Raw genomic sequence first — 23,080 nt, 5'->3', positions numbered from 1 at the left:
ACATATTGATGACCCCATCTTTTGGATCGCTTTTCTTTTGCTTCGTGTCAACCAAAAATAAAATACGGATACATTTCGAAAAAGAACGTGAGCTTTGGGGAAGGCCACCATTTCTGACGTAATGCTGTGTAATTGAAACGGTGCTTGTCAAGACAAATGTGAGGTTCCGGTTTTGTCCAAGCGTCAAGCGTAGCGCACGCAGACACTTTGACACACCAGAATCTTTCAACTAAAAGTTCCAAACTCTTGAAAATGTTTTTTGTTTGGCGCAGACCATTTAAAGCTTACATGAATTGACTTGGGCTCCCCTCCCCTCTAGGCGTAGTTGGTATCGCCCCAGTGAGCGCGCGCGCTTGTGTGTACGCGTATGTATTGGAAAAAGTGTGGCTTCTTTTTTTCCTGACAATTTAACCAAGTTCCTGTTCATTAGTACTTTTATTAAATGCAGTACACACTTGTGGAGAAGAAGATAAACGCAACGTGTTTTTTAGCGGTGGGGTGGCGGCGGTCGCGCGCACGTCACTCCACGCCGTATTCAGGTACCTAACGTGCACGCGCGGGCACGTGTGCGGTGTGCCACAGGCACCGGCTTCAGCTTGCGTCCTGCACGCCACGTTCCGATAGCAGAGAAAGAGTGTGTTCGGGGGGTCTTTTTTCTCTCTTTTTTTTTTTTGGCGTGTCGCCGAAGTGACGCGTGGCCGCAGAAGGAGTAGCGGACGACGGTGGTGCCACGTAGCTAGCCGGCTAAACGAGGTGCCGTCCACAGCTGTCGCATTTCTCCTTCCTCTTCCAGGTTTGTGCGCCAAACTCCGCTTTAATTCAACTGTTTGAATGGCACTTTTAATTCATTCGAAAGTCGCATCGAAACGTCTTTGAATGCGCCGTCGTGGGGACGCCGACGTAACGTTCGTGCTCATGTGACGTCAACACGCAGCGAGGAAACACAAGTTTCAAAGCGTGATTGATAACCTGGTCTTGTTTATCGAGGCACAGGAGTTCTCAAAGTTTCGATACAAAGTAGTCCCTAATAAATATAACTATATGTCGAGCATATGTCACCAGGGTGACCAAAATGAACATGCAGTTAAGCGTAGTAGTGTTCATCAAGTGCGTTTTGTATCATTGTAAAAACCACTGTTACCGTTCGTTTAAACACTGACACTGTATTAAAATGTAGGTCAAAGATTAAATGCAAATGTATAGCAATAAATAAGTTTCTTGTAAACAAACTACGCTTGGCTAGTGATACTGTCGCTACACACACTTTGCGAATCACTGAATTCTTGGACGTTTGTGTCTATTTCTGTGGGGATCGAAATTATATTTGGCATGATTTTGATTGAAATCGCAAAATCATTGTCAGCCTGCCACATGATGTGACCGTCGTATAGCAAAATATAAGTAACCGTAAACAATAAAATGGGGAAGGGGGGGGACAAACTTTAATTTCATATCACTTCATGTGTATTTTCTGAACGTAAATGACAAGTTTTAATATTTAAGCATTCTTAACTCTCATGGAAGTTGAAAAACAATGTTTACCACGATACAATGTGAAATGGGGTAGGGGGGGAGGCTTAGTTCTCATGACTCGCCATATTTATTCTGTTTACCGCATTTGTTGAGGCTACTCCACAAGTATCACCAGAGGCCAAAGATTGGTTGAGTTGCGCACTCAACTGACGCGCATGTAAATGCTACGCGTCTGCTTTTCTTGCAGCTTGCGTGGTGCCTTTTCCCTGAAAACGCCCGTCACTTTGCAACATGAGTGATGTTGACATTCATCTATTTTTTCATCACTTACGAAAAAAAAACCCGCCTAACCTTCCTGTGTTCAGTGCGAAGGGTGCGAGAGCGGCCGAGATGAGCCGAACGTGCAAGAACTGTGGCAGTTCCGACGTGGACGTGGACCATGCGCGCGGAGATGCCACTTGCATGGTCTGCGGGTCGGTGCTGGAGGACAACATCATCGTCTCCGAGGTGGAGTTTGTTGAGTCGGGAGGGGGAGGCTCGCTCGCCGTCGGGCAGTTTGTCTCCTCAGAAGGTCAGGACATTCCCCCCCACCCCCACCCCTCCGCCTGCCAAAAAAAAAACAACTAGATGTTCTAGATGACTGATTGGACAAAAGCACTTGACATGCCATCGATTGAAGACATGAAGCCGCCGTAAACAGCCCGGCGGCCATCTTACGTTGCCACTTGCTCAGCGATCTGTCACTTGTCAAGCATGTGGCCTCTTGAACTTTGACCCGCGGCCGCGTGACGTCCAGCTTGTTTGTTGTTGTAGTTCACCGAGTGCCCACAAGAGGGTACTATTGTCTCAGACTGATGCGGGGCCTCACCTTTGGGTTGTTGATCTCTTCGGTCGTGACGTCACATCTGGGCGCTTGAAACGTGACCTTTTGTCATCCAGCTGGGTGCATGTTTTTGTGCGTGTGGGGATGAAATGTTTGAAGGCGTTTTGCATCTGCAGGCGGCCCCGGGCTTCCGTCGTTTGGAGACGGTCATCTGGCCCACGCAGGAAGCGAATCACGAGCGCAGACGCTGCGCAGAGGTACAAGTCAACACGTTTTCTCATTGGGCCTTTTTCCACTCGGGCGGAATAATGGGTATGGATCAAAGAAAAGTCATCAAGTTAGTTCTTATGTGTTGATGTAAGCATTAAAAGGGCGTGGCCTATTGAATGACGTCATCAAGCTCAATCGGGTTCTCCCACGCGTTGAGTCTATTACGGCGCTATCATTGTTGAAGCTCGCTTGTACCTCACATTTTGGTGAGTCGAAATTACGAGCTTGTTCTCGTAATGACGTAAACTCCTAATTCAAGCGCCAACGGGTTTTGTGTTCGTAGCCAAGGAGCACATCGGCGTCCTGGGCCACCAGCTTCAGCTGAACCAGCAATGCCTGAACACGGCCTTCAACTTCTACAAGATGGCGCTGGCCAAGCACCTGACGTGCGGCCGCAAGGCGGCGCACGTCATGGCCGCCTGCATCTACCTGGTGTGTCGCACCGAGGGCACGCCGCGTATCCTTTTGCCGGCGCCGGCACAAAAACGGTCGCTATCCCGAACGGCGTCCGGTTCCGAAGCTCAGAGAGGCAAGGGTGGGGTTAGGCCATTTTGAGATTTGAAAACAAATAATGGCATCTGAAAAACAAAAAACTTTAAAACGAGGCAGTGAAGCTCCCTCTTGCCGGTATCGCTCAAGAGGCGAGCGGCAGCATTTTGGAGCAACTGGAGATGCTTCGTGGAGGATCGACCGACCCCAAAGTCAAATGCGTGACAGTCATCCAGCTAGTTTGAGATCAGATCTCTGTATTTTCTGGAAGGAATTCTGGTTAACTTGAGATGCCATAAAGTCAAAAACAACAACAAAATGTAACTCAGGATGAAAATTTGATTTTTTTTTGTGTGTGTGTTTGTATGCTTTTCATATTCTCGGTTGCTGACTTAACGGTTGCGGCGCAGACATGTTGTTGGACCTCAGCGACATCGTTCAGGTATGGCAAGCGCTCCGGTCCCGCCTTGATGTCCGCCACGTGGCGAAACATGAATCAGCCTGCGTGGATTTTATTATAATTTTTATTTTTGGGAGGCCCGGCTGCCGCTGGGAGTGGAAGCGTGATCTTTTGACCCCCCCAGGCGGCTGTCCCGCCGGAGCCCCTCCCGCCCACGTGACCTTGAGTCTCGCCCCCCACCGTGGTTCTGTAGTACGAGAAAGAAATGCGGAGTCAAGGCGCGTCGCTGGGTCGCATGTAAATTTCTGTCTGGAATTCTCTTCCCAGAATAGCGCGAGCGTGCGGAATCCTGAAGTGGGGGGGGGGGCGGGGTTTCGAAAAATCCATGGCACGTCAGGGACCCTTGCTGCCTTCCGCGTCCGCGTCGTCGTCGTCGTCGTGATGGTGGGCGCTGGCCAAGGGAGTCGAAATGTCATTCAAAGAAAAAAATAAAAATTGAGAGATTATCCGCACGCTGAAATGACGAAGAATGACTCAAAATGGAGGAAAAGGCGTGACGGAAAATTGGCCATTCCTCAACCTCGACCGCGTTGTGCTTGGCGTCTTTGCTTTAGAGCACCTCGTCGTCAACGCTGTGGAAACGCCCTCTGAGCCAACTCGGCGTTTGCAATCTTGAACGGTTTCAAGTTGCGGCGTTTGTAAGGCCAATCGCCGGAATAAAGTCGTCCGGTTTGACGGCGTCACGGTGACGCAACGACGGATATTGCTTAGCATGTAGCGTGTTAGCATGTGCTCTTTTTCCGGTCACGAAAGGACGATTGTTTGTTCCAAACCGCCGCGTTTTGCGCCCGCCCGCCTTCCCGTTTACATTCTAGCGTCTACCAAGTGACCAAAGCGATTTTTTTTTTTTTTTTTTTTTTTAGTGTGAAAGGCTTTGTTTGGATGCGGGAAGTCATGTGATGATGTCCTCCTTGTCGTCGTCCCTTCCAGGTGAACGTGTACACGTTGGGGAAAACCTTCCTGGCGCTCTCCAAAGACCTTTGCATCAAGCCGCCCGCAATAGGTACCGACCCTCATTTTCACACCCTCGACATATCCATCGGCGTGCGGAGAATTGCGTTTGTTTCCACATTTCCTTCATGAGAAACGGGAGCGAGCGTCTTAATTCGGAATATGGGCCAGCGCCAGATACTCGTTTGAAGGGATCGGCGCTCACTGGAGCAAAATCGGACGAGTCGTCGTCCTCCACGTCAGTAGTGGGCGCCGTAATCCAGATGGCGGTTCGACACAACGGCAAATGACGGCCCGCATCGGAAAGCCGCCAGTCGTTCGGTGCCCGAAAAAAACGCTTTCGACCATCCCAATAAGTGGAGAATGCAGAAAGCATAAGCCGAACCACGTGTGAGAACTTTTATGTCATCGTCCCGGTACAGAAAAGCGTCTTCTGACGGCCTCTTGCCGCTTGAACAAGAAACCGTTTCGGCGAGAAGAAAAAGGCAAACTTTTGTGAGGAGCCCGCCCGCCCGTGGGGGTTCTGGGCCGCGTCGCTCGGGCTGGTGGGAAAAAGTTTGACATCCGCGCCACTAGGGGCGCCAAAAGTGCAATTGGGCCCCAATTGACGGAACGGCTCGGTCCCGAAGCGCTTCCAAGCTAGCGCTAAGTAGCGCCTTTGGGCCTGAATTCCGCCGGCCGCGTTTGCGGAACGGCCGGCGGGGTTTAAATAAGAAGCCAGCTGAAATTAAATAAAGTCCCGGCCGGGAGAGTCCGGGCGCCCCGGCCGGGAGAGTCCGGGCGCCCCGGCCGGGAGAGTCCGGGCGCCCCGGCCGGGAGAGTCCGGGCGCCCCGGCCGGGAGAGTCCGGGCGCCCCGGCCGGGAGAGTCCGGGCGCCCCGGCCGGGAGAGTCCGGGCGCCCCGGCCGGGAGAGTCCGGGCGCCCCGGCGGGCGCGCGTCGGGCGCTCAGCCGTAGAAGACCAGCTCTGGGATCTGGCCCCCCTGCACGCCGGTGCCGTTGGTGCTGTCGGAGGAGCACTGGAACTGGAAGGTGACGTGGCCGCACTGCACCTCGGTCATGCCCTCCTGGCCGAAGTAGCTGAGCTCGTTGCCGTCCAGCACGGCGCTGACCGTGTAGAAGGCGTCGGGCTCGATCCGCACCGGGTGCTCGAACCAGACGGGGAAGGTCCCGCTGGAGCCGTCCGACACGAAGCCGGTGAGGCGCTGGGCCAGGGCCGCGCCCTGCCGCTTGAGTTCGATGCGGACGGCGTACTCGGCCCCGCCCCCGCTGGAGCCGTACAGGCCCAGGCCGGCCAGGAAGATGCGCCGGTCGGCGGCGAACTGGATGCTGTCGCAGCGGCCCCGGTAGCGCCACTGGTTGCTGCGGTAGGCCGAGGACTGGAAGCGGCGGCAGCGCCGCGGCGCCAGGCCCGCCCGGGGGGCGGTGGGGAAGTCCAGCCGGGGCTTGTTGGCGGCCGTGTACCACAGGAACAGGTCGCGCGTCTCCTCCAGCGTCAGGAGGTCGGACTGCGCCGCCCCGTCGGCGAACTCCTCCAGGCTCATGGCGGGCACGCGCACCAGGAAGAGGGCCCGGCCCAGCGCCCGCCGGCGGTTGCGGGCCGCCGGCGGCAGCCCCCGCCGCCGGCACTCGGCGGCCGCCCAGCCGGCCACGGCCTGGAACACCGCCGCCTCCTTGGCGTTGAGCGTCTCGCGGCGCAGGATGATCTCCAGCGTCTGCGCGTCGATCTCGCGGAAGCCTTCGGAGCGCAGGGCCAGCTCGGCCTGGGCGTCGATCACCTCCCAGCAGCGCCGCGTCAGCTCGGGTTCCTCGAACAGCCGGCTCTGCGAGAGCAGCACGCAGGCGTTCTTGGCCTCCAGGCTGGTTTCCAGGAAGTCCACGCAGGCCCGGGCCAGCGCCGGCACGATGTACTTCTTGGCGGCGTACAGGGTGGCCAGCACCGTGTCGGCCTCCAGCTCCATCTCGTCGCTGTACAAGTACCTGCCGGCGCAGGGGGAGGTGCAAAAGAAGTGAGACGCTGCGATATCGGCATCCGCGAACTACGCTAAGGCGAGCGCAGGTGTGTCGTTTGGACAGAAATAGTGCTTTGCCTCCATCTTGCGGGATTTCAGGGAATGACGACGAAGCGAGTCAAGGACTTGTATCGAGTTTGATTTGGACCAAAGAGTGCTCTGGTGCAGCTTGGTGTCGAGGAATTTCGCTTGGACAAAATAGTGCTTTGGCGCCATCTTCGTGTCAATGAGCTAGCTTGACTTGAGGCGTTTCATTTGGACCGAAAAAAGCGTTTTACCGACATCAAAATGGTGCTTCGGCGCCTTCTGGGTGTTGAAAATGGATTGAAATGAGTGAGTTTCATTTGGACAAAAGTAGCACACCGGTGCCATCTTGGGTTGCCGCCGAATTATGGCGAAGGTGTCGTTCTCCCCTTCCCCTTTTTGGCGATTTGAAATCCACTTGGCTTGCTAGCGTGTCACTCACTTGAGCATGATGAGGAAAGCGGCGGGTTCCACGTCGGGGATGTGAATGTCGGCCTCCTCCTCGGCCAGGTCGCCGTAGAACATGGCGCAGAAGACCGAGCTGCCCACAGCCAGCACGTACTGCCCGCGCAAAAAAACAAAGATGATGCTCGCACGTCAGTTGGCGTTCCCTGGGCAACGCGCGGGCTGGCTAGGCAGCTAGCTAGCTGGGCAACGCGCGGGCTGGCTAGCTAGCTAGGTAGCACCTCGTTTGTTTGGTCACCTTGTGAGCCGGAACTCTCTGCGAGTCGCCCGGGGGCCCCACAATGAAGTGGACGTCAGCCATCAGCTCGTTGTTGAACATCAAGGCGTTCCTTCCAAAAAAAAAAAAAAAAAAAAAAAAAATCATAAAATAGCTTTACAGGGATTGGAATGTTCTCGTCACTTCAAGTCCTTTTCAAGTTTAACTCGGACATAAGCCAAAATTTAAAAAAAAACAAAGGTTAAATAAATAAAAGCAAGGATGCAACTCACGATTATTTGACTAGTCGATTATTCTGTCAATTTTTCCAGATTAAAAATATCTCCATTCCCTTATTATCTTCAAAATGGGACATTATTTTAAAGTAACCGTGCAGAAAATAGAATTGGTTACAAATTGGCTCCTGGTTTACCAATTTTGATTAAACACATCATCGGTCGCCTTAGGAATTGGACATTCATTGCAGAGAGGCTGAAATTTTGAGGGTTTGGACCATTTCAGATAGGAAAAAAGGGGTCTCAAAACCAGAAATCAACGATCAAAATAGTTGTGGATGAGTTGATCACATCTAGTATCAACTTGATGTATTCTCGGTGTGTAATTTGGCGATACTGCTCCATGTAATGCAGGATGCATTACACCATTTGACACGTAACGGCAAAAAATAGATATTTTTGGGGGAAACATTTCTTACTTTGGAGGTCAAATAAAGCGAACCGGGGCATTCCTGACTAGTCTACTAAAGAGTAGGAAAAATGTCGATGGATTCAACTCTTCCGTAATGAGCAAAGTAGTTAAAAAACGTGAATCGGTGGAAACGGCCCGAGTGGGAAGTTCACGGCGAGTAGAGGTTGTGGTCGGCACCTCTCCCTGAGTGTGGGGTGGCCTCCTTGCCAGCTGCGGGGCTCGGCGGTGTTGTTGTTGCTGACGTTTCGCTGGTCGTCGGTGGGGCTGCTGGTGGCCGCCGCGCCTCCTCCGCCACGGCCGCCGCCGCCGCCTTCTTCTCCATCCCCGCCGGCGGCCTGGCTCACGGTGGCCGCCGCCGTCGCCGTCGCCGTGGCCTCTTTCGTCGCCGTCTTGTCGGCGTCCGCCACCGCGGTGCCGCTCGCGGGGTTGCCGCCGCCGTTGTTGGCGGCGCACAGCTCCGCGGCCATCTTCGTGTGCTTGTCGGAGGACGGCAGCGGGAGCCTCGCCGGGAGCGCGCCGAGCTTCTTGGACTTTCGCAGTGTGTCGGGCAGCAGCAGCAGGCAGCTCAGGCACCTCATGATCCGGCCATGACGGAGCAGCCGGCAGTCCGCCGTGGGCATCGGCGCGCGACGGCAGAGGGAGGAAAAAAAACACAAAAAACAAACAAAACAAAAAAAAGAAAGAAAGCGCGACGACGGGTCCGACCAAGCGGGGCTTTTCCCGGAGGCTTCAGTTCAGTCGCGTCGCTCCGCTTCCTCGTCTGCGCCGATTTTGAAAACGGCGTCGTCGGCCAAGTTTACGCCAGCAGCGCATCTAAAAATATCCTCCCGGGCCTCGGCGTTCTTCTTTTTCGTCTTGCTCCGCCAACTTGGAACGCCAACACTTTTTCCTGGTCGCTGCTTTGCCTGTTTTCGCTTTTCCACATCGCTTTCTCTCTCTCTCTCTCTCTCCCTCTCTCGCTCCGCTCCTTCTCCAGCAGCTAATCTCTCTTCCGCCCTCCCCGCTTCGAGTGGCTCACATTGGAGCTCGGCGACGGGTTGTTGCGGAGACTTTTCATCAGGGCTCGAAGCTTTATTTTCTTTTTTTTTTCTTCTTTTTTTTTAACCTTCCATTTTTGTTCTCGTCCCCGCTTTTCCCTTCGCCCTCCTTCGCTCGCTGTCGACCAATCACATTCACCCGTGTATGTGACGTCACTGGGTGCTCACGCTACCATTCCGAGTTAAAGCCAAAACAATAATCCGTTATTCATGGTTGAAATTGTTTTGAATATGATCGTCATCCTGAAACGATGACAATAACACTTGAGGCTGGAAAATATCAATCATAAGAGTACTGACAATAAATGTTGTCTCTTTGCAATGAGATACAAACGGAATCAAGAGTTGCCATTTTGTAATAACAATGACATTTCTACAGCTCTGCTTTTCCCGAAACACAAATTCCAAAAGAGTAGCAAATCCATCGATAAACTTACACATGTATCTCTTCCATGGTTAGCTCCATTAAGTCAGTAAGACAAATGAAAAGTCCCTTCGTCACAAGAACAATAGAATAGAATGGAATTTTATTGCAGCCGTTACGGTTTGTCTGGAATTTTTACTTTAGAGAAATTGCGGAGGTTAGCTTAGCGCCAGCTCGTTCGCGTGACGTCAAACCTCAAATGGGATTCTCACGTCGCTTTGGCTTTGTCTTTTGCAAACGCCTGACCGACGGGCAGACCCGTGCCTTTACATCCCGCGCTTCGCCCAGCTGCTGGAGTTCGGCGACAAGAACCACGACGTGTCCATGACGGCGTTGAGGCTGGTGCAGAGAATGAAGAGGGACTGGATGCACACCGGACGAAGGCCCTCCGGACTCTGCGGGGCCGGTAAGCGCCGGAAAACGCCGTCGCCGCCGTTCTGCCGATTACATCGAGCCGCCTTGACGTCAACATTGGGGCTTGGTGTTCCCCAAGGTTCAATGCTTGGCCCTCTCTGTCCTCCGACATTCCGCGTTACATCTTCATTGCATCCGTTGACTCCAATATCCGCTTCCCCCTCATCCGTTGTCTAATTAATGAAATTAAAAAAAATTCAAATTAAAATTTTTTAATTTTGATCAAAATCGCGAGAGGATAAAATGAAAATATTAGCGGATTTTTTTTCCATTTTTCATGGAAAATGACAATGATAACATTGCCATGAATTTAATCCAAATATTCGGAGAATCATTTTGCACAAATAACCTCGTAAGACCTGAATTGCCAAATGTAGAAACGAAGCGCAAGGTACGCGAATCCCATTCGAAGTTGTCAGCTACATGCTTTGACGCTTGTCGAAGTGCTGCAACTGCTTCTTCTTCCTTCATCCTCCATAATCTGCGCGTGCCTGCCCGTGTGCGTCCGCACATGTTCCTGCGCTCTCCCGCCTGAATGTTTAATGTTCATAAAAGATGGAGACGGATGCGCCCGCACGAGAATGTTTGCGGCAAAAGGCGGCCCAAATGAGTCATTCCATTTCCTGGCCCTGAAACAAGATGCGTGGAAATAATAATTGCGCTAATAACACTGATGTCCATGTTGCGGGCGGGATGCTGTTCGTGAGCCGTGGCGCGTGCGCGCAGGTGCAAGGAAGTACGCGCACGCACGCAGGCACAAAGTCGCTTTTAGCCGCTCAGCCGCTCTAATCGAGTTTACGTAAGCGTTCTCCTTCAAGGCCCGCTCGGCTGCTCATTACATAACACTTGGACTTCTACATGCACGCATACGTACCTACCCCTTGGGGTGAGGGGTGGCGCGGGGGGGTGGAATCGCCAAAACATTTTGAAAAGGACGAGTATCATTTCTGGTCAATCCGTCAAGCCCCAGTTAGGAAAGTATTTTGACTTTTAGCAAAAGCAAACATACACTGACGAGACACTTCATCAGCTCCACAATTGTGTGTGTGTGTGTGTGTGTGTGTGTTTGTAGCGCTCCTGGTCGCCGCTCGCCTGCACGACTTTCGCCGCACCACCAAAGAAATCATCGATGTGGTCAAAGTGTGTGACAGCACGCTGAGAAAAAGGTGGGTGAGCGTTTTGCAGCTTTTAAAAAAGTCCCCCCATGTACCCCCCCCCACCAAAAAAAAAACAAACAATAGATACAAGTGCATTTTCCCTTCAGATAGTCTATCGGCACCACTTCTTTAGAGCGCCTCGTTGTCAGCCGTGAGTGTGTGCACGCCACACACACAAATGGGGATTAGTGGGGCGGGGGGGGGGGGTTCTTTAGTTTAAAGCCAGTGTGTGTGTGTTAGACTGGTGGAGTTTTCGGACACGCCCACCAGCCTGCTGACGGTGGAGGAGTTCATGAAGGTGGACTTGGACCAAGAGTGCGATCCGCCCTGCTTCACAGCCGGACTGCGCAAAAAGAAAGCACAGCAGGCATGTTGGGCATCGCCATTGACCGCTTCCTTGTTTTAGCTCCTCGCAAGCGCAAATAAAGTTTGGAGCACAACAAACGAAACACCGCAGTGCCTCGGGAGATTTGTTTTTTGCTCAGTCAAATGATGTCACCCGTTGTCTTTTTTTTTTTTAACCATACGATGGGCCACTTCATTCGTCTTGTTTTTGTTTGTTTCAGATTGAGGCGGAGCTGAAGAAGAAGATGGATGACATTGAAGGTATGACCAACGCCAAAGTCAAGTCAACAGTCGTCACCAGCGGGAAAATCTTGCAGGTGAGATCGAAAGCTACCAGGACCAAATCGACTCTCAGCTGGAAAGCAGCCGACCGTGCCTGCGAGGAGTTTACGCCGCGTACGCCAAACAAGGTCGGCGACCTTTGCGTCGATTTGTTGAGCGAGTCAAGAATCGACGATGAAACACGATGCTGAAAAACTGAAGAAAAAGTTTTTTTGCGCTGAGGAGGCTGTCGATAAAAATGTGCAACGCTGTCGATGTAGATTTGCAGAAGCACGTGAACGAGGCCCTGGGCGCGTCTCCCGAGGAGCAGGAGGAGGAGGAGGAGGAAGAGGGCGCAAAGCAAACGGAGGACGAAGATGACGTTTTGAAGGCGGTGGCCAAACACTTTGGCAAAGATCTCGCCGAGCTAACCCTGGAGAAGCTCATCGAGCTGGAGCAGATCGGAGACGCCGCCGACGACTTGGAGCGGGAGCTGCGGGGGCCCGCCAGGAAAGGACCCGCGCTGGCGTCCATCTTGGGGGCCAGCCTGCCCACCGCCGCTACGCTGGGCCTCCGCGACTCCGAAGGAAGCTGCGCCAAAGGGGAACAAGGTGACGGTAAGAAGCCATGTAGCCTTGGCTCCAAGCTAATTCATGGGAATGAAGAATGCCCCCCCCCACCCCCCCCAAAAAAAAATCAGAAATAGCACCAGTGATTTTTGTGTGACTACAAAATGGCCGCCACATCCTGGCATCATCGCTCTGCATTGATCTCGCGGTCTCTGTATTTATATATCTCATCCGTCGATAAAGTCTTGCCCATTTGTGCCACAAAATGGCGCCTTAACACATGTTAGCGTGTGTACATCTGTTGGCATCAGCAAGTGCGCTAACGCCTATCAATATTAGCATCTTCGAGTTTGTTCGCCTTGATCACGGAATGGCCGTCTCCGATTGGGTTAGCGTTCAATTGTGTTTTGCCACCTCGAAATGTGCACGTATCTGCAAAACTTTAGCATCTCTGAGTGGGGCAGCGTCCACGTACGTAACGTGTTCGCATTTGAAAGTGTGTTAGCATAGCATCCTTTTTTTTTTTTTAACGTTAGCATCTTAAACGGAGCGCGCATCTTCGGTTCGCCCGCTCAGCCGACGAGGCTATTGAAGTGTTTATCGAGCTGTTAGCATGAAGCCGCCGGTTTGATTCCCAGTGAGTCACGCTCATAAATATTGACTCCTGATGCGCTTCCTGTCTGGGCGAGCCAGAGCAGCTGTAAACGACCTCTTAGTAACCCACGACGCCTCCCCTAATGTCTTCTTTTTGCTCCCAGTGGACCCCCCACGTCCCTTCTTTATTCTCCGTGAGCTCATGCTAATGCTAGTAGCGGAATGTTGATGAATGAGCGTGACTCATCACAGCTGCAGATTACAGGCATTTTGTGCGCACACGTATGTTGGAATAGTTGTTCTGATCGTATTTTTGTCGATGCTGTGTGTTCTCTCGTATAGTATTATTGTTGTTTTATGTACCGCGACACAACCTCCCTGTTAGTTGTGTTTGAAGTCACGAGTAGCTTGCTGCTAGCTTAGCCTTTGACCGCCAGTGTGAATTTGTCAAGACGATGCCGCGACGAGGTTGGCGAAAGCCGATTGCCGGCATCAAAGCGGTGACTCGGTGGCTCATTAGCATCGCAAAAGAACCGCACAAGTGGAGGTTAGGATCCTCCCACGAGGAGCCGACAGATGCCGCTTACGTGCTTCAGGCCGAGTCAGCAGATCTTCCTCTCCAAGGAGGAGGAGGAGGTGTTTCCACATTTGCAACATGACGCTAGCGTTTCGGTGAGCGGTTCATTGGCAGTTTGACGGATTGGTTTGGATGTCAACCACAAGACCCCGAAGGCCCCGAAAGACTTCAGGCACGCGTCAAAGTCCCGTTCAGCTGCCCAAAAGGCCTCCCGATGACACGACTCATCCTTTTTAGCCACTTCATTCCAATGTTATTTGGAAAATTGATGCGGAGAAGTGGTCACAAGTAGTTTGCCTTCAACCTAATTGGACTTGAAATGTGAGCGCCTCTTTAGTGAAAATTAGCATCTCGTGTTTAATCCCTCGAAGCAATGAATGAAGAATGACTCATCATTCATTCATGGATGCTAATCATCCGTCGCACCGATGGGACAGCTGGGAGGAGACGTGACATGTGGTCACGCGGGCACGGCCACGCGGCCCCGCCCCTTTCCCGGGCTCCCGCGCCTTGTCTGGAAATGGCCAAAATGACTGCAAAATGGTGGTCGTTCTTTGCATTTTAAAGCACGGCTTTTGAGACTTTTTTTTTGTGGGTCTGTGCATGATAAACTTGCCTACTCGATTTTATGTGACGTCAAATCGGCTCAAGGGTGAAATGACCAAAACGTTGTCAAGAGTACAGCCCCCCCAGGATCTAAATTGGCCACTTGGAAAGCAAATGGCGGCCTCTTGTGTTTTCACAAGTGTGGCTTCTTCAGACATTTTTTTTTGTGGGCCTATTCATGATCGACGGGCCTACTAAATGTCATGTCGCTAAGTCAGAGAGGCTGTGAAGAGCTAAATTATCTAGCGAGCCGATTGTGTGTGTGGGGGGGGGTGAATAATAACAATGACCGAACGCTGATAAGCAGACGAGTTTCCATCGAGACGGACTCGCTTGGCAGTTCGCCGCTAGCCTGACGACGATATCGTAGCGAGTACTGACTTCAAGCCGTCTGCATAAACAAGTGCACGTACTCCATCAAGCCCTCACGGTGTTGGGGGCGGGGGGGTTGGTATTTAGTGCGTGACTCCCTCCTCCCTTTGAGTCCACGTTAGGGGGGGGGGGGGGGGCTTGGAGGGGAGAGCAGGTGGTTGAGTGGGCGTTCACTCAGCGGAACCTCCTCCAAGGTCGAACGGGTCGCGTTTTAATGGGCTGGCCCCGGCCCGCCCGTGTCAGCGAGAATCTGCCGCTCTATTTATTGCCCGGCTGGATGCTTGTTTCTGTGAGGAGGGGGTGTGAAGGAGTCTTGGGAGTGAGGAGGGGGGGTGGGCAGTCTGGCACTGAGCCTGGTGAGCCCACACACAAGGTACGGAAGGTTTCACACTCGGCACCTGCTTTTTACTTTGTTTTCACCACCCGTGATGTCATGAGTGCGGGTTGTGAAGATCAGGATGGAGGTTAAAAACCAACCGAGAAAAGAAAAAAAAAAATCCATCTCTAAATCTGACCCCAAAACCATGAACACAACACGTAACTTTTCCTTCACACGCTTTGTTGTTTGAAGCAGTTTGAGATGAAAGAGGAGAAAGTCAAAGTTTCCTTCAACCAGTGGATCACAGACGTCATGGGACAACTACCCACCATAATCGTATTAAATATGCATCGGATAGCGTCAGCACTCTGATTTACGGACGTTATTTGATCTTTCCAAAAAGGGGGAGGGGAGCGGGGGTACATCACGCTAATAAGTGTCGCATCGACATGCAAAGTTGACAGGGTGGACACGACAACAAAACATGAAAGAAAACGCTAAAGATGCAAGCGCAACTTTTTTGTTGTTGTTTTTAAAAAAAAATTGTCTGTTCAGCTCTTGGTGGACATCAAATAAGCTAAAAAAAACGGCGAGGGAAGAAAAGCTCGCCGAATAGAGCAAAAAAGTGGATGACGGGGGGGGGGGGGGGGGGGGAGAAAAGATGGAGAGGATGATCAATGATGGGAATCAAAGCACATTTGGTCAAGAGGTTGACGTGGAAGAACACTTTTGGAGGGCATTGGTGAACAAGGGGGGGGGGGTAGTAGCAGAAACACTAAAAAGACCAAAAAGAGAATTTTGGGGGGCTAACAAAGAGAAGCGAGGCAAACCACATCATCACGCCCCCCCCCCCCCCCCCCCAAAAAAAAAGCAGGAGAAATGATGATGAGCTGACCTCCGTTTACCCTGTAGAAGACGTTTGCATTTCATTTTTGGGGGGGGATTTCTGCTCTTCAGTCTTCAGCCCAAGTGACGACCCCCACCCCTCCCCACCACCCCAAGTCTTATCGGCGACGCCGCTGCCTGCCTGCTGCTTATCAGCTCGCACTTAACGCACAGGAAGTTCTTGGAGGGCTGCACCCGCCAGATAGCGAGCGGCTCGCCCCCCCGCACCCCCCCCCCCCCGACCAGATTTTAGTTTTCCGTCTTTTTTTCAACCGGGAAGCTTCTTTTCCGTGATGTCACAAATCACACACGTTTCTGTTGCTTCTGTTTGTTTGTGTGACAGAAAGTTCTGCGGAAGGTGGCGAACTGGACCTGAGCGGCATCGATGATAACGAGATCGAACTGGTACATGTTTTTTTGTTTGTTTTTGTTTTTTTGTTTTTTGGTGATGACCTCACCATATGATGACGTATTGGCAAAGTAGTTGCATCTATGGAAAGGCCAGCTCAAGCCCTTTAATTTGAGGTGTGACTCGATGTGGTTTGTGTGCAATGTAATTTTTGACTTTGTTACTAGGGACGTTTTGAGCGGCTTGGCTGCGTTCACGGTGCAAAAAAGCATATTGTGAGGTCATAACGTCATCATGCAAGCATGGACTGGCAACATAGCTACGCATCTGAGAAAAACCCTTGAAAGTACCTTTAATTTGAGATATGACTCCATGGCGAAGAACAAATGTTTTGGTTTGCAGTATCTGCTAAGTGAAAACGAGATCAAGGTCAAGACGGCTCTCTGGATGGCGGAGAACTCTGACTACCTCAAAGAGCAAAAAGGTTCCTCATCATCGTGACAAAGCACAACATTCTTGTTGTTGTTGTTGTTGTTGTTGGGCCAAAGGACTGTTTTTGTGTACAGAAAAGGAGGCCAAGATAGCCATGGAAAAGGAGTTGGGCATTTACAAGGAAAAGAAGAAGGTACCAAGTCTTGACTTGCTTTGCCACACGAATCCAAATGACTTGAGCTTGGAATGCTAGCTCTGGTCCACAATTGTCTATGGCCGCGTAGCCTAAAAAAAAATCTTTGTGGAATCAGTTCAAGAACCCAACGCTAGCTCTAATTTTAGCTTCCAAAGTTGGTTTAGAGTCATGGCTATATTCAGACTTCAGGAAGGCCACGTTAGCTTCTTGAGTTAGCGTCGAGATTGGAATCTCAATTCAGAGATGAAAGTTTGCTTCCAACGTAACCGCTGTTAGCGCTACGGAAGACCAATGATACCTTGTGACGTGAGCTTGCAACGCTAGATTCCAAGGTTAGCCTCAACGTTACCTCCGTCGTTAGCGTCCGGACATGTTTGTTTTGCAGTTAAGCTTCCCGCGTTACAGGGTAGGTCAGTTCGGTGTTTGTGTTGTTGGCTTCCAAAGTTAGCTTTGAGCGTTCCCTCTCACATTAGCTTCAACGTCACCATAAGAGTTAGCTTCTTCAGTTGACTTCCAATGTTGCTCCGTCGTGAACTTCGAGGCTCCTTGACCACTTGGTGGTCACGTGTCGTTTTCCAAACAGCGAGCGATGCCGAAGCGCCGGGCGGACATCCGAGCGGACACGGCCGACGAGGCCATCGGCAAGATGCTGGAGCAAAAGAAAATCTCCACCAAGATCAACTACGACGTGCTTAAGGACCTCAACCTCAAGCCCCCAGCCAGCCCCGCCCAGTCCCCCCGAGGATCCGCCGCCACCAGCAGGCAGAGCGGACGCTACCAAAGGCCGGGAAGCAGGTCACTCAACCTCAGTACGCCGCTCAGCTGCCTGGGGAAAAGGTTAGTGGCTAGCCACATCCTCACTTCAATTTCCACCCCAAAATTTTTTCTTAATGTCCGTTAACAATGCTCTTCTTTAATCTGAGGTTTGTCCTGATCATAATTTAAATCCCTCAAAATTCAACACACCTTTTTGTGTGTTTAACAATTTGCATTTTGCCTAAAACGGTACTATGCTGCTGTTAGCGCAAAATGCTAGCATATTGCTGCTAACGTGAGGCATCTGAGTAGTGATTTGAATCCCTCAAAATTCAAAGGGGGCACACCTTTGTCTGCCAAGTGAAGCAATGTACTTGTAAAACAAGGCTATGCTGTGATGCTAACAATGATGCTAACAGCAGTACTGTCAATGTTGCTAGCGGTGCTGCTAATGGTGGCGCCAGCAATCTCGCAAAATTTGAAACCAACACAATTACAGCAAAGCTAGCCACGCGTTAGCAAAAAAAGAGGCCGTCATTTCTCGGTCAGGCGCAGCCTGAGAAAAAGCCCCCAAAAGAAGGCCCGGGGTGTGGGGGGGGGGGGGGGGGGGGTCAGCACGGCAGCCTTTGAGCTTGTTATTGAAAGAGCGACGGCGCGGCTCTGCTGACAGTGCAGCCATTGTGCCTTGTTGCTGAGGGGGCCACACTGAGGCATTGTGGGGCTCCGCGTTCGACAGCCCCCCGCGGCCCTTTCCACCCCCACTTGGCCTCGAGCTTTCCCACTTTCACACCCTGCTCAAGGCTTCAATTTGCAGTTTTTCTCCGGGGGGGGGCTCTTCTCATGCATCATCGTTAATGACAAACTTGATCGACTTGAATTTTGCCGTCAGCCATTTTGCGGAGCATTTGGACAGACACACACACACCCACAGACATACGCCGAATCTACCAAGGGAAAGAATAGACGCTCTCATTACACCGGGGGGGGGGGGAAGCAACCCCAAACCTCGTTTAATTCTCCCTTTTTTTCCTTTCTTTTTACAGTAGAGCAGTAGAACAGAGCGAGGCTGCACAAAATGCACCCAACGAACGCCCAAATTATGCTGACAATGAGCCATCGGTGCCATCTACTGGTGGCCCTGCATTAGTCGAGGTGTTTCCAAGTTTCAAATGTGCGGGCCAAAAGTGGGGCCCTGCACAAGTTGAATACTGCACCTTTGGGAAGAGTGAGGAAGTTGGTTTTGGGACCCGATTTTTCTTTTTTTTATGCAGTCAGGCTCTCGTTCGTCCCTCTGGTGCCGTAGTCAAGCGACCCAAGTATCAAATCTGGATTCTGCGACTTGAAGTCGCGGAACAAATGGCGTCAGAAGTGGCATGCTGGGGTTAGGGGGTCTTTCTCAGCTGCCTTCCTGACATATTTTGCTCGCATGGTTGCGATGTGTAAGCTGCCGGTGCGCTTGCCGAACATCCCCGCCCCCGTTCTCGACAGCCTCAGTGGGAAAAAAAAGCAGGATCCAGAAATAGTGTCAAATTGCCCTCCGGTGTACTTCCTCTCGTTGTTTTTTTTTCTTCATTGAGAGAAAGAAAGAGAATTCCTGATGGGGTTTGTTTTCCGGCGGGAGTCTGTGTTGGTTTTCCGCAGTGGAGAAAGCTGGCAGCTCAGCATTTGAGCCGGCAGATGTTTACCGCTCCCACCAACACCCCCTTCCCCCGGACGCTTGCGGGCGGGAGCCGGGGAGGGTGGTGGTGGGGGTGCGGGACAGGTTTTCTCCCAGGCGGCGGCGGCGGCGGCGGCGGCGGCGGCGGCGGCGGCGGCGGCGGCGGCACCGGCGGCTGCAGCAGGTGTCAGTCGCACCAGCCGCTGACTGAACTTCAGAGAGAAGCAGGTTGGCGCCTGTGTGAAAGGGGGTGCTGTGAAGTCGGGACCGCCCTGCACCAGACGCTGGTCTTTGGCTCCCTTTTGTTGAAAGCAATCATCGCCTAACCGCTTTTGTGGCTTGCAAGCGTCCGAATGTAATCCTGCTGTTGGTTCTTTTCCTGAAATGAAACGCACACTAACCCCTTTCGCACAGTCTCGGCTCCCCTCCGCCCCCCGCTGCTTCCTCTTTTGTTCTTGTTGTGTGAAAACAAATGCGAACGCGTGGGGGTTGACGCTGTTGAGCTGGAACCTTTTTCAGCTTCTGAATTACAGGCAGGACTTTTCTGTGTTATGTGTGTGTTAAAGGGGTGTAAAGCGTACCAGGTGAGCACTCGTTTCTTTGAATCGGTTGTGTCAAAAGCATTTGTCGCTTAACCGCTTTTATGCGGCACTATCCAGGAATCAAGAAACACAAGTTGGTTGAGGTTAAAAGTCATCTTCCCTTTGCTTCTTCCATCGAAGCTGAAGTCACGCTTTACCCCCTTTCGTGCGGCCTCGGCATTTTGTAGCTATTTCGTAGAAACCAGTCAGAAGGGGCGGGGGTGATGTCACTGACCTAGAAATTTTCCGCTTCTGACTTAGTGTGAGAGCTGTCACCCAATAAGGATGATTGGTGTGTTTGTGTGTGTGTGTGTAAAAGGGGGGTGTGCAACACATGACACAGCAGTTTTGAAGTGGCCGATGCAAGTTGAAAACAGTTGTTGGACAGTGCACGGCAGATGCGTCGGTTCGACTTCTGAAGGTGAAAAAGTTGCAGGTCCACGTTCACCTCGGTCGATACCTTTCACACAGAACAGCGAGACGCAGGGGGCAAGGGGGGGTGTGCTGTCTTCGTGAGAACGTGGATTTAGATTGCTGGCCATGCAGGGATTCCACTTCCTCGATTGTGCCTTTAAGCGCACCCCAAAAAAAATCCAGCAGCTAAACTCCGTCAGTCGCCTTTGCGGCTCAGGCTAATCAGCTTAGCGCTGCGCCGCTAAAGCCAGCGGCTACCGATAGCCTAATGCGGGGGGCCATGGGCACCTCATTAGGTCCTCCGGATGACGTTGGACAGTGATGAAATCTTCTCTTTTTAAAGGTACTTTTCTGGGCTTTTTTTTCCCCCCTCATCCCCTATTCTTTGTTTTTGCGGAAGGCACGTGTTGAATGTTGATCTGCATTTTTTGGGAGTCATTTTGGGGGTATTTTTGGCTAGAAAAGGACATTGAATGAGTAATATTGTCACAGTAGTACAAGGCGAAGCGACAAGAGACAAAATTGATTGCGAAATCCAGCCGAGAGAGACATCTGCGGCGGCGACACGTGTGAGAGCGCCACATATGGGCCTGTTGTTGTCGGCGGCGGCGGCGCGTCGGGAGCCGCTCCCCCGCGGGCTCCTCTTCGAGTCGGTCGTCACGGAGACCGGGCCGGGCCCAAAAGTCTGCCGCCCTTTGACCTCTGACCTGCACCGCTCACTTTCTGTCACTCGTAAACGCTGAAACACGAGTCGCTCCCGCCAAATGACGTGATTCCGGGCACCGGCTGGCCCCCACCAATCAGAATCATCATCATTAATGAATGATAATAATGCTGATTGGAAATAATAATCATGGGCTCCATTTAGTATTCATGACAAATTCTTGGGGGGGTCATGTGGAAAAGTCCCTCTTGGGAGGCAAGGGGGGCGGGGGGGTTCGCACAGCACATGTTGAACACAGTGGGGGCTTCTCAGGGCACTGCCCCCCTCCCAGTCCCCACCCTGCCGTCTTCCTCCAAAATGACAATTTTTTTTTGGGGGGGGGGGCTGGTTTGAAACGTCTTGTTTTTGTTTGTTGTCAGGTTGCAGCCGTTTGTGACCGGGCAGCCCAACAAGAAGATGGCCGTGCAGCAGGTCAGATCATCACCATCAGACACACGCTTGCCCCCACCCAGTTGGAAATTACTCACGTGTTTGACAGGGGGGGGGGGGGCGCGTCGGACTGCAGGCCGTCTCGCGCCTCCTTCTTCTCGTCCGGGTTCAGTTCTCCTTTGCTTCATCACGCCGCGGGAGAAACGACGTTTGCACGAGTGCCGGGGGTGGGGGGGTCAACAAGCCTTGTTACTTAGCAACCACCCCCAATCGTCCGCCACGATTGGTTGAGGCCGTTGGCCTCTTATGTAATCTTGCAGATGAGATGAGACGAGCGCTCTCTGGCCGACTCGCACGCTCGCTCGCCAGAATTTGTCGCTAGCGCGATGCCGTGGAGCATCCGGACATTTTTCTCTGTAAGCTTGAGGGTGAAATTGGGAGGCCCAAGTCTTGACGCCGTCCCCGGGAATCTGTCAAAAGTTGTTCCCGTGAGTCTTTTTATTCTCCCCTTCGCGTAAGAGAGAGGAAAGCGTTGCTCACCGTGACCGACATCACGTGCCTTCTTCGGACATTTTGTGGGTCCGCTCGTGAGAGACGGGCCCGCCAAACTTCGCGGTGTCCCAAGTCAAACTTTTGGGAGCCCTGTTGACATCTTCCAAGGTTCTCTGGAAAGGAAAATGGCCACGCCCAACCAAAACTGCAGACTCTGTGGCTAATCGAGGCTTTTTTGTGGGTCTCCTCATGATCGACGAGGCTGCCAAATCGTATGCGACCAAAACTGCCTTTGAGGGCTACATTTGGAAAGCATTGACCTCTGGAAATAACCAAAATAAGTCCAAAGGGGCCACTTGAAACCATTTTTTGGTGGGTCTATTCATGGTAGACAGGCCTACAAAATTTCATGTTGTCAAACTGGCTTCCCGGGGTGAATTTTAAATACATTCCAAGGACCGTTGGAAATGAGCAGAATAATGCCTTGGTTAAACAAAACATGGCTTTTTTGGGGGGGTTGGGGGGGGGGGGGGGTAAAACTGACTTTGGGAGGTCAATCTTCAAAGCCTTCCAAGGACCCCTGCAAATCACCAAAATGTGCTTCGTGGCAGATTTGACACGTCTTTGTGGGCTTTGCCTCTTGTGACTTTTTTGTGGGTCTTCTCGTGATAGACGAGGCGACCAAATCGCACCCAATTTGGCTGTTCCGTTTGGAAAGAGAAACTGCATTTTCTTCCTCTTGCCGGTCAACAAAATACGCACACATCCATGTTTATGAGTTGCGCCACCGGGGGCTTTGTCGACATCATCCGAAATTTGAAAAAATCTTCCTCCCTTCGCTCAGCCCTCCTCGGCGGCCCCCGTAGCCGCGGCGGCCCCCCCGGCCCCGCTGGTGGAGAGCGGCCCGGTGGTCTACGACGACGCGGCGGCCGACGAAGACGAAGACGAGGAAGAGGAAAGCTGTATGAGCGCCGTGGCGCTGATGGGCACTCAAGGTCAGCGGGAGGTCGTCGGCGCGTCGCGAGCCGCGTCGCGAGCCGCGTCGCGAGCCGCGTCGCGAGCCGCGTCGCGAGCCGCGTCGCGAGCGCCCGCAAACTTTTTATAATGAGCGCCGCCGGGCACGAAATGCCAACCGTGTTGCGGCAGCCATTTTGAATCGCTGTTGTTTTGTTTGTTTGTTTGTTTTTTTCTCCGGCAGATTACGGCTGTGACAATTACGATGACGGCTTCTAGCGGCGGCTGGTCGTTTCCTCCTCTGACGCGGCGCCACTTTGCACACTTGAAGGGTTCGCTAAGATGACGGGCGGCCGGCGCAACGGACAAACCTTGAGCAATTAAGATGGCGACGGCGGCACACACGGCACGTGAAGTCGCTGCGACGACAGGTGGAAACGCTTCACGGGCGCCGACGAATAAGCCACAAATGCCGCCACTTCCTGTTTGGACAGGAAGTGGCTTTAGAACCATAGCGGACCAGCCAAATTTTTCGTTCGAACGCGGAAACCGCGCGAGCTCCTGAAGCTCTTTTTGTTTACAGACATGAGTTGAGTTCACGTTCATTTTATTTATTAGCATGTTCGCTAGCAAGATGTTAGCTCCTGCTGCAAAAGTGCCCTTCCTTCAAAGAATAATATTACGAGGAGGAAAATGTGATTTTCATTTGGTTAAATATCTCGGGGGG

General features: G+C 52.2%; 2 protein-coding genes across 2 annotated transcripts; one reads left to right on the top strand and one right to left on the bottom strand.

Moving 5' to 3' along the window:
* The first annotated feature begins 218 nt into the window (after positions 1-218).
* On the top strand, positions 219-23,080 carry brf1a (BRF1 RNA polymerase III transcription initiation factor subunit a). Its single transcript, XM_052086165.1, has 19 exons — positions 219-793; positions 1,839-2,044; positions 2,473-2,553; positions 2,850-3,023; positions 3,466-3,497; positions 4,446-4,518; positions 9,587-9,736; positions 10,817-10,910; positions 11,142-11,268; positions 11,468-11,507; positions 11,564-11,656; positions 11,789-12,124; positions 15,773-15,834; positions 16,181-16,262; positions 16,345-16,403; positions 16,990-17,243; positions 20,898-20,949; positions 22,244-22,394; positions 22,598-23,080. The coding sequence occupies exons 2-19, from the start codon at positions 1,864-1,866 to the stop codon at positions 22,630-22,632; spliced, it is 2,076 nt and encodes a 691-aa protein (XP_051942125.1). The 5' UTR covers positions 219-793; positions 1,839-1,863; the 3' UTR covers positions 22,633-23,080.
* On the bottom strand, positions 5,335-9,052 carry LOC127614756 (BTB/POZ domain-containing protein 6-B-like). Its single transcript, XM_052086143.1, has 4 exons — positions 8,047-9,052; positions 7,204-7,294; positions 6,943-7,061; positions 5,335-6,444 (listed from the first exon to the last, which is right to left on the bottom strand). The coding sequence occupies exons 1-4, from the start codon at positions 8,487-8,489 to the stop codon at positions 5,412-5,414; spliced, it is 1,686 nt and encodes a 561-aa protein (XP_051942103.1). The 5' UTR covers positions 8,490-9,052; the 3' UTR covers positions 5,335-5,411.

This window comes from Hippocampus zosterae, chromosome 14, assembly GCF_025434085.1.
Source record: "Hippocampus zosterae strain Florida chromosome 14, ASM2543408v3, whole genome shotgun sequence".
NCBI lineage: Eukaryota > Metazoa > Chordata > Actinopteri > Syngnathiformes > Syngnathidae > Hippocampus > Hippocampus zosterae.
This window is presented reverse-complemented; position numbering and strand designations above follow the sequence as displayed.